Below are 11845 nucleotides of genomic sequence, written 5' to 3' on the forward strand. Positions count from 1 at the left end.
AGATCAGAGTAGAACTGAAGGACACGGAGACATGAAAAACTCTTCAAAAAATCAATGAATCCAGGAGCTGTTTTTTTTTAATCAACAAAATAGATATACTGCTAGCCAGACTAATAAAGAAAAAAAGAGAGAAGAATCAAATAGATGCAATAAAAAATGATAAAGGGGATATCATCACTGATCCCACAGAAATACAAACTACCATTAGAGAATACTATAAACACCTCTTCACAAATAAACTAGAAATTCTAGAAGAAATGGATAAATTCCTGGACACATACACCCTCCCAAGTCTAAGCCAGAAAGAAGTTGAATCCCTAAATAGACCAATAACAAGTTCTGAAAGTGAGGCACTAATTAATAGCCTACCAACCAAAAAAAGTCCAGGACCAGATGGATTCACAGCAGAGGTACAAAGAGGAGCTGGTAGCACTCCTTCTGAAACTATTCCAAACAATAGAAAAAGAGGGAATCCTCCCTAACTCGTTTTATGAGGCCAGCATCATCCTGATACCAAAACCTGAAAGAGACACAACAAAAAAAGAAAATTTCAGGCCAATATGATGAACGTCGATGCGAAAATCCACAATAAAATACTGGCAAACCGACTCCAGCAGCACATCAAAACCTTATCCACCATGATCAAGCTGGCTTCATTCCTGGGATGCAAGGTTGGTTCAACATATGCAAATCAATAAACGTAATCCATCACATAAACAGAACCAATGACAAAACCCACATGATTATCTCAATAGATGCAGAAAAGACCTTCGATAAAATTCAACACCCCTTCATGCTAAAAACTCTCAATAAACTAGGTATCTATGGAACATATCTCAAAATAATAAGAGCTATTTATGACAAACCCACAGTCAATATCATGCTGAATGGTAAAAACTGGAAGCACTCCCTTTGAAAACCGGCACAAGACAAGGATGCCTTCTCTCACCACTACTATTCAACATAGTGTTGGAAGTTCTGGCCAGGGCAATCAGGCAAGAGAAAGAAATAAAGGGTATTCAATTAGGAAAAGAGGAAGTCAAATTGTCTCTGTTTGCAGATGACATGCTTGTATATTTAGAAAACCCCATCGTCTCAGCCCAAAACCTCCTTAACCTGATAAGCAACTTCAGCAAAGTCTCAGGATACAAAATCAATGAGTAAAAATCACAAGCATTCCTATACACCAATAACAGACAAACAGAGAGCCAAATCATGAGTGAACTCACTTTCACAATTGCTACTAAGAGAATAAAATACCTAGAAATACAACTTACAAGGGATGTGAAAGACCTCTTCAAGAAGAACTACCAACCACTGCTTAAGGAAATCAGAGAGGACACAAACAAATGGAAAAACATTCCATGCTCATGGATAGGAAGAGTCAATATCATGAAAATGGCCATACTGTCCAAAGTAATTTATAGATTCAATGCTATCCCCATCAAGCTACCACTGACTTTCTTCACATAATTGGAAAAAACTACTTTAAATTTCATATGGAACCAAAAAAGAGCCCTCCTAGCCAAGAAAATCCTGGGCAAGAAGAACAAAGCTGGAGGCATCATGCTACTCAACTTCAAACTGTACTACAAGGCTATAGTAACCAAGCATGGTACTTGTACCAAAACAGATATATAGACCAATGGAACAGAACAAAGGCCTCAGAAATAAAACCTCACAGCTACAACCATCTGATCTTTGACAAACCTGACAAAAAAAAAGCAATGGGGAAAAGATTCCCTATTTAATAAATGGTGTCGTGAAAACTGGTTAGCCATATGCAGAAAACCGAAACTGGACCCCTTCCTTATACCTTTTATCAAAATCAACTAAAGATGGACCAAACACTTAAATGTAAGACCTAGGACCACAAAAAATCCTAGAAGAAAACCTGGACAATACCATTCAGGACATAGGCATGGGCAAAGCCAAAATTAACAAATGGGATCTAATAAACTAAAGAGCCTTTGCACAGCAAAAGAAACTATCATTAGAGTGAACAGGCAACCTACAGAATGGGAGGAAATGTTTGCAGTCTCTCCATCTGACAAAGGGCTAATATCCAGGATCTACAAAGAACTTAAACAAATTTACAAGAAAAAAAACAACCCCATCAAAAAGTGGGTGAAGGATATGAACAGACACTTCTCCAAAGAAGACATTTATGCAGCCAACAGACATATGAAAAATAAGCTCATCATCACTGATCATTAGAGAAATGCACATCAAAACCACAATGAGATACCATCTCACGCCAGTTAGAATGGCAATCATTAAAAAGTCAGGAAACAACACATCCTGGAGAGGTTGTGGAAAAATAGGAACGCTTTTACACTGTTGGTGGGAGTATAAATTAGTTCAACCATTGTGGAAGAGATTGTGGCAATTCCTCAAGGATCTGGAACTAGAAATACCATTTGACCCAGCAATCCCATTACTGGGCATACACCCAAATGATCATAAATCATTCTACTGTAAAGACACATGAACCCATACATTTATTGCGGCACTACTCACAAAAACAAAGACTTGAAACCAACCCAAAATGTCCATCAATGATAGAATGGATTAAGAAAATGTGGGACATATACACCACAGAATACTATGCAGCCATAAAAAGTATGAGTTTATGTCCTTTGCAGGGACATGGATGAAGCTGGAAACCATCATTCTCAGCAAACTATCACAAGATCAGAAAACCAAACACTGCATGTTCTCACTCATAAGTGGGAGTTGAACAATGAGAACACATGGACACAGGGAGGGGAACATCACACACTGGGGCCTGTCGGGGAGTAGGGGCCTAGGGGAGGGATAACATTAGGAGAAATACCTAATGTAGGTGACGGGTTGATGGGTACAGCAAGCCACCAGGGCACGTGTATACCTATGTAACAATACTGAATGTTCTTCACATATAACCCAGAACTTAAAAGTATAAAAAAAAGAAAAAAGTCAGTAAGGAAGCTGAGTCTCATCAACTGTGGAGTTTTTGGTTTTGTTTTTGTTTTGCTGAGGAAGTTTTGCAACTTTGGGGCTACAGCTGCATGCTAGAAGCAGTTTCAGAAAAGTATGTAGGGTTGCCGAATGTGATTCTCCTTCTCTACTACTCTCTCTAAAACAAGGTTGAATAAATATTTAAATAATTATTATTTGGGGAACAGCACATTGTTAGCCTTCCTGTTGCCCACATGTCTTGTTCTAACCCTGTATTCAAAAGGCACTGACTAAATATGTGTTGAATAAATTAATAGTGGTGCATCATAATTTTTAAAATTGTTTTGGGGGGGTTTGTTTTGTTTTGTTTAAGACAGGGTCTCACTCTCTCACCCAGGCTAGAGTGCAATGTGGTACAATCACAGCTCACTGCAGCCTCGACCTCCCTGGGATCAGGTGATCCTCCCAGCTCAGCCTCCTAAGTAGCTGGGACTACAGGTACATGCCACCATACCTGGCTAATTTGTGGGGGAGTTTTTTGTTATGCCCAGCTAATTTTGGGGGGGATTTTTGTTTTGTTTTGTAGGGACGATGTTTCCCCATGTTGCCATAGCTGGTCTCAAACTCCTGGGCTCAAACAATCCTCCCACCTCAGCCTGTGAAAGTGCTAGAGTTACAGGTGTGGGCGACCCTACTCAGCCCATAATCATGTTTTTAGGGATGTTATCTTCATAGTTTTCATGATGTTTTTGCTGTTCTTTTGTTCTTTAACAGAAGTATTAACAATCTTTCCAAAAACTAATACACACAAAAAACCTTATTTTTTCTAATTTGAAGTTGAAGATATATTAATACCTGCAATGCCATTTATAAGGTATTGAAATCCAGACCATCTGAGCAATTTCTCCAAACTCATACACAAATTTCTAGAGGAACCAGGGACTTGTTCCAAGATCAGTTGACCAAGGTATCCCATTCACTCTTTAGTCCACTATCTGATATCTAATAGCCCATTTCATCCAAAGATAAAAATAAAACTATGAAATACATAAAATCTACTATTCCTTGAACTAAGAAAGAAAGATAAAACTACCTCTACTTCTTTCTAGAATAATAAATTGTTTAGCCTACAGTAATATAAAAATCAGTTTGGAGCAGCATTATTGCAACAGGTTCTCTTTCCACCTATAGACTTATAATCATCTCTTTTGTACTGCTGAAGCAAAAACAAAACAAAAAAATGCCAACCATAGACGAATTTTGTGTAAAAATGATTAGATAGATATGTACCGTGCTTAAACCAATTTGGCTACGGGGGCAAATGGGACTTAAACTCCTGCTTCGACATCGACTTAGAGATCGCACCGAATTCCACTTGAAAAAGAGAGAGAAAGAGAGAGACATAGTCAGGAGTTTGTGAAAACTGTCATGGCTTAAAACAACATGCATATCCCACAGAGTAAGAATCTTACTGATATGATTACACTTGCCCATTACTGATCATCTGCACAAGCTACACTCCTTTCACTTCTTATTGCTGCCCAATATGTGGCAATAACTTCAGGGTACTTTTTAAATAGAATCCCATTACAATGAACCTTGGGATACTCTGGTATTTGATGCCAGTAGAATGTTTTTGTGAGTAAGCTATTGGAAATTACATAGGAGTTTGTTAGTGCTGGAGAATGTAAGCTCCATGTGGGTAGAGATTTGTATCTGTTTTATTTATTGCTAAATCTCTAGCATATAAATACAGTGTTTGGGTCATAAATAACTATTGAATAAATAAATATCATTGGATGAATGAATGAAACACCACTACTGCCTATCTGCTTTCTAACTAAATGAATAAGGAGAAAGCTATATTCACTAAATTGAGATTTTACTGGTAAAATCCTTAAAATTTCCCTTAATTCAACTCCTTTCTTTTCCAAATTCTTTGTTTTAGGAAGAACTTCCTATTATTTTGTTTTAGGGTTTAAGCTTGGACAAATGTTCATGATAAGCTTGATGGGAGAGAAGAAGGAAGTTAAAAGGCAATTGCTATTTGATGTAAAACATAAGAATAGTGGGTATTTCTTCTCCCTCCTTTCCAAACTGCACTGCAGATAAGATCTTCTTAATAGAGAGTGACTGCTGTAGGAGCAAGAAGTATGTTTTATTGTAGAACATGTGTAGCTGTCAGGTCAATAAAACCCAATATGTATTTCTATGGGCTCGACCTTTTTTTTTTTTTTTTTTTTTGACGGGATCTCAGGCCGGGTGTTGTGGCTCATGCCTTTGATCCCAGCACTTTACGAGGCTGAGGTGGGTGGATCATGAGGTCAGGAGTTTGAGACCAGCCTGACCAACATGGTGAAACCTCGTCTTTACTAAAAATATGAAAATTAGCTGGGTGTGGTGGTATGCGCCTGTAATCCCAGCTACTTAGGAGGCTGAGGCAGGAGAATCGCTTGAACCCAGGAGGCGGAGGTTGCAGTGAGCTGAGATCATGTCACTGCACTCCAGCCTGGGCAACAGAACGAGATTCCATCTCAAAAAAAAAAAAAAAAAAAGACAGGATCTTACTCTGTCACCTAAGCTGGAGTGCAGTGGCACAATCATGGCTCACACAGCCTCAACCTCTCCAGCTCAAAAAATCCTCCCTCCTCGGCCTCCCAAGTAGCTGGTACTACAGGTATGCACCACCATGCCCAGCTAATTTGTTTATTTTTTGTAGAGATGAGGTCTTGCTATGCTGCCAGGCTTGTCTCAAACTCCTCAAACAATCCTCCTGCCTTGGCTTCCCAAAGTGCTAGGATTACAGGTGTGGGCCACTGCACCCAGCTAAGGGCTCAACATTTATGGAACAAAACATTTTAAGATAGTATTCACTGTAATGGGATTTTTAAGCTACAAAAACCCTTTTCTTAAGTTCTTTTAAAATAAAATATTCCCCTTCTCCACTGTATGTATGAAAGCTGCCGTAAAGCACTTCCCCTATTTTTCAGTTCAAGGAGAACAGGAACAGAGATCAGCCAGCTGTGCGATGGTACATCATTCTGGACTAAGGGGCTTCACTTAACTCTTTCTAGGAAAGGCAGGAGTAAAACTACATAACATAAACTATGCAGAATATCCAAGCACCACCAGTTCCATCACCCAATCCCCACTACAACACGTACACACCCACAGGCTCACATATGGAACCTAAGACTCCATTTTAAAGGCTGTTCAAGTATTTAATATTCTGTAGGTTCAAAACGTTCTATAGCCAGTGGATATAGGAAGCAACCTTCTCAAACTGATTCATTCCTCTCTCCCACCTCCTCTGCTCTCTTTGTCTCCATCCCCCCACTCCATACACATCATACCAAGGAGAGAAAAACAGGGCACATTAACAGTTTCTCAAAATAGAGAATTGTCACTAAAAATTTGGCAAATCACTTCCTGAAAGTTAATTGATTTTAAATGCTTAGGATTATGGAAATCCTCCTACAAGATAACTTCAAAGGGCTTTGTTTTTAAAATATCATAGTAATTCTAAGATGGAGGAGGTAAACATGACTGATTCTATCTTCTAAATAAAACAAGAAGTAAAGAAATTACTTCTAGGAAATTATGCAGAATTATGGAAAAATCAAAGAAAAGAATCAGTTCTTTTCGAGATCATCTCCATCCTCTCCTTTGTATGAAATCTTATCAACTTTTTATAAACTTCTTTTATAGAATCTCTGGGTTTATAAATGTTCTCGAACTTGTGAATCAAACACTTGGGATGAACTGTCACTATGCAAGGCCACCGTACAAAAGCCCCTCTCCTGGTGACAGCTTCTCCCTTCATGATGACACAGTCATTCTCCATGAGAGCAGGCCACACGTGATAGAGGACTAAGGGAGCCGTGAAATCCGAGTCGTAGCTGCGGCGGTATCTGTTTTCAATACACAAAACAAGAAAGAGAAGTTAAGCAATTATGGAGCATATCTAGGGGAAAACATCAGTGTGAATTTTCATTTTGTATTATGCTCAGATCCAAGTAAATATAGAACAAATTCTGTTATTAAAGAATGTTTGTGGCCTCTTAGAACAGGAAGTAATGATAACTGGGACCCAGCATGGATGCACTAAGACCAAATCATGTCAAACTAATTGTTTTCCTTCTCTTCTCAGGATTACAAGAGTTGCAATTCAGGGGAATTCTAAAGACATAGACTAGCTATCTGAAGTCCCATCAGGCTTCCCACAGAATTTTTCATGTTGTCTTTCTGGACAAAATAAAAGAAATGTAGGAGGATGATTAACTTAAGTAGGTGGATTGGAAACTAATTCAATGATCATATCCAAAGAGAGGTAACTAATGGATTAACAGAAACCCGAAGGAAGATGCTGAGGGCTCTCTCTCAATATTGTGATAAGTTATCATGTTTATGAATAAGTTGTATGAAATACAGAAAACATGCTCAAAGATGCAGGTGGTTAGCTAAAAAAAAAAAAAAAAAAAAAAACAGATGACATTAAAAACAGCTCAGCAAGCTGGAACAATAAGCTGAATTTAATAAGATAAAATAAAATGTGAATACATATGAGGTCCTATAATTGAGTCTAAAAAGTATTTGCACCAACAGAGGAGACATATGGTTTAGTCATAGTACAAGTAAAAATACAGCAGATTTCAGTAGTACTCAAAATGAATAAACACTGTCAGAAAGCTAAAAAAGAAAGAAAGAGAAAACTACTGCAAGTTAGCTGAATTAATGGAGAATAAGAATAAAAAGGGTGTTAGTCCCTCTAGACTGGTCAGTTCACTTTCTTTAAAAGGTGCACAGACCAAGATAATGAATCTATTTGTCAAGAAGTCCTAAACCTACTTCATATGAAGAAAACCTGAAGTCCTGAGGCCAGAAGGAGGAGGATTTGAGTAATTGCTTTCAAATGCACAAAAGGCTGCCAGGGTGAAAAAGGGTTAGCCTTGTTCTGTGAAGTTCTAGAAGTAGAACCAAATCCAATCATTGTTAGAAAATCCAATTCCAGCTGCACAGATGTCCAGGCACACAGGCCAGAGAATGCCCTAGAGGCTGCACATTCCCTCTGGTTAAAGGCATGTCAGCAAGAGACCCTACAGAAGTCTTTGACATGTGCAGAATCCTTAAACTAAAAAGTTGAATGGTTCTGAGTGGAACTATCAATCCTCTAAAGGAGAAAGAAATAAAGGAGACAAATGAAGATAATGTGCCCTGTAAGGGAACCAAAAAGACCCAACTGCAGTGTAATGTCCTAATATCAACTCTTCCATGAGTTGATCCATGTTGGAGAAACTAGAAGCAGGGCAATGGCAAGAAAATATGACATGCTATAAGGCAATTGGAAAGTTCATTATTGTTGTGATTTGCATAAGTGAAAGAAAGTGAATGATTCTGAGTGGTACTATCCATCCTCCCTCATCAGCAAACTTGCAGGAATGCTGGGCATAACTTTACAACCTGAACAAAAAACCAGAGCGAATATTTCCTGGGCACTCACTTCATGCTTCATGCACAGCATCCTAAGTGCTTTGTCTGAATTATCTCAACTAACCTTCTACGACCCTAGGAAGTAGGCATTATTATTTCCCCCATTGGATAGAGAAGAAAGTAAGAAATAGAAAAATTAGGTGGCATGCCTAACATTATACAGCTAATAGGTGGTGGAGCTGAAATTTGAACCTAAGCAGCTTGAGGCCAGAGCCTGTGTTCTTAACCACTAGCTTGATTTCTTCCCAGATAATCTTCAGCTATATCCTGTGATCTCAAGAAATCACAATACAATGTTTTAAATTAGTTTAATGTCTTTTAATTTATAAGGGAATATTTCTCTTGTAAAAGCTGGTAGCAATCTATTGGTCCTAGACAATGGAGTCAAGAGCATTAACTTTCAAACATTAGTGCGCATACGGAACACCTGGGTGGTTGTTAAATTGCAGATTGCTGAGCCCCATCTTAGACCTACTGCATAAAACATCAGGATATGTAATCCAGGAATGTGTATTTTTAACAAGTACCTTGAGTAATTCTGATGCAGGTGATCCACACATCATACTTTGAGAATCCTGGCCTGAGTAATGCAATAAAAACCAATAGAAAGTAATGCATATTTGTATTTATAGAGCATCTTTTAAAAAATGTTCTAGATAGGCTCCAAGTCCTCACTAGTTCTCCCCCAAAGACCAATACGTTATGTTCAATGGAAAATAGCTCCAGGAGTGGGTCCTGCCCTGGAATACAGAGAAGTATATGGTAGGGCCTGGAAATCAGGTAGTGTCTGTTAATTTCTCCACCCAGAGTTCTTTTCCCTAAATTGTTCTCAGGAAACAGACAAGACAATATACTCATGATGAATCCCTTAGCTTCTGCTCCTCTGTCTCTTACTTGCAATCATTAAAAACTTCTCCATCTGCCCCATATGCAATATCTAGGGGTGGTTCTAAGGCCTGCATTGCAAAGGCAATGCAACATATCTCCTGGATGAAGTCACTGAGAAGGCAAAAGTCGACGACAGGAGGGAATGAAATCTTGGGATTGACATTCATGGCTCGGATCACATCCTGAAAAACAAAAGATGGCATCACTTTGTTACCAGCTCGTGACAAAAACACTCTAACATCCTAAGAATATTAGGACTGATGGGAGATGGGAAAAGAGAATGTGAGCCAAAACAAGTTAAAGCAGAGAAACAGTGCATGTGCTAAACGGAGAAAGATGTTGCCACTCATTCACAGGGAAGGAGGAAAGAGGACACAGAGTAGAAACGACACAGTAAAAGCCAAGAGAGTCCTAAAAAAGCAAGGAAAAAAACCTTCTGTGGCTTTTATTTATCATTGCCTTATTTTTCTATTCTGGGCAAGGGTATGATGTGCCAACACAGAACTCTGAATTGTTCATAATCCGTAACAATCATTATAATAGTTTGCTTTTACTGAGTGTTAACTATGTGCCAAGTCTTGTGCTAAGCAAATTGCCTACTTTCTTTCATTTAATGTTCTCAGTGACTCTAGGGGTAATGAACATTTTTACTCCCACTGAAAGATTAGAAAACTAAAGCACACAGAGATTAAGTAAATGTGTAAGATCACACAGCTAGTAAGTGTCACAGTCAGGAAGCAAATCCATACTTACTTTTCCCAAAATCCTTGCTCTTAAGTACTATGATATTCCATCTCCTGACCATAACAGCCTATCTAAAGAAACTCAGACAATTTTTCCCCATAACATTTTTAAGGAAGAAACAGTCAATAATGGCAGGTGCTACCAAGTAAATTGAATGTTGTTCCTTTCTTCTTTGTCATTACATAGAATATGTAATATTGGATGGATTTCTGAGTTATTAGTACTCAATATAAATAGCAGCAGCAGAAGTAACCCAGTCCTAATAAGAGACCCAACACTTACATTGACACTGCTTTGAGAATCATATAGATCAAGATGACAAATGACATAATCCGAGACAGCATTCTCAAAGTCATTCGACCCCACGTAAGATGGTGTCAATGATTTTCTCACACGGATCTTGAAATGTCTGAATGCCATTTTTGCTACATGGAATGCCTCCTGCACATAAAAATGCAGCAAATTTTTTGGTGAAAAGAGGTAAATGAAGAGATCCAAAGCAAGGAATTAGAAAGAATCCAAGCTTCAACATCATATTGATCTTCTGATAACTAAACACAGTTGATCAAAAACATTTTTAATCTGGAAGAAAATACATCTCTAATTTTGAAAAGTACATAAACATATAATAATCCATGCTCACTAACATCAAGACAGTTGACCATTGTTCTAGAAATTCTGAGTGCAGGAAACAGGACAGTGTGGAAATTGAAGGAAATAAATCCCCTGCTATCAGCCCATGCCAATATCACATTACTGGTCAAGAAATAAGAGAAAATTATCAGTCTAGTGTTCATGTTATAAACACATACCCAGACTCAGACATGTTTCCTGGCATATTTTAATTCAACAAATATTTATTAAATGCCTATGGTGTGGTAAGCATTGGGAAAACTCAGCTATGCACAGAAGACGTGGCCTGTACATTGATAGAGCTTTAACTAACTCAGTAAGTGGTTCTTAATTATATAAACCAGGGGATGGCAAACATTTTTCTATAAGGAGCCAGATAGCAAATATTGTATGCATGTTGAACTACATACAGTTTCTGTCTTTTTTTTACAACCATTTAAAAATCTAAAAACATTCTTACATTCTTACAGTAGCATTTCTCTTAGAAATATGAGCCAGGTCCAGATATGGTCCATAGATCATGGTTTGCTAACCCCTGATTTAAATGAATAAATACAGGATAAAATTCAGTATTTCTGATAATTCTGTTCTCATACCAATGTTTTGTTTTGTTTCTTAATATTTAACAATTCTCCTCATGAACTCTCAGTATCTTTGTATGGCATTAACCCATAAAACAAACATATTTGTTTTGGAAGGATACATATATGCACTTTTAAAATTTGCCATACTCAAATAGCTGATATGTTAGCAGTTTTAATAACTACTCTTAATTAAATAAACAGAAGTGTTAACACAATCACAGCCTTCTAATTTTTTTTAAGAACTAAAGGAAACCAAATGACAGCCATTAGCAATAATATATCCACTGTGTCTAATATGCCCATATTAGACAAAAGGTACAGTGCAAATCAACTTTTTATAAACCCATTTGAGATAGTCCGGCATTTATGGATACTTCTTAAACAAATGCCTGGTCAATATAACTAATTAAATAAATATTATATAACTATTCATATATATATGTATAGTTATCGATTGTGAAAATGATTCACCCCCCAACTATTTGTAATGAAAGGGAAGGAAGGAAGGAAGGAAGGAAGGAAGGAAGGAAGGAAGGAAGGAAGGAAGGAAGGAAGGAAGGAAGGAA

The 11845-nt window shown here is 37.7% G+C and overlaps 1 protein-coding gene across 3 annotated transcripts in view; it reads right to left on the reverse strand.

Moving 5' to 3' along the window:
* The window catches only part of SPATA18 (spermatogenesis associated 18), a 46516-nt gene that overhangs the window by 6222 nt on the left and 28449 nt on the right, over positions 1-11845 (reverse strand). For 2 of the 3 annotated variants that reach the window (XM_011973322.1, XM_011973308.1), the window contains 4 exons: positions 10345-10503; positions 9325-9500; positions 6728-6851; positions 4231-4314 (listed from right to left, as the gene is read on the reverse strand). In XM_011973322.1, coding sequence (XP_011828712.1) covers positions 4231-4314; positions 6728-6851; positions 9325-9500; positions 10345-10503 — 543 coding nt within the window. Of the gene's footprint in view, positions 1-4230; positions 4315-6677; positions 6852-9324; positions 9501-10344; positions 10504-11845 lie in introns of all 3 variants that reach the window. The other variant, XR_001005302.1, reaches the window with a different exon arrangement.

The sequence above is a fragment of the Mandrillus leucophaeus genome, unplaced genomic scaffold (genome assembly GCF_000951045.1).
Source record: "Mandrillus leucophaeus isolate KB7577 unplaced genomic scaffold, Mleu.le_1.0 Scaffold1001, whole genome shotgun sequence".
Classification (NCBI taxonomy): Eukaryota; Metazoa; Chordata; class Mammalia; order Primates; family Cercopithecidae; genus Mandrillus; species Mandrillus leucophaeus.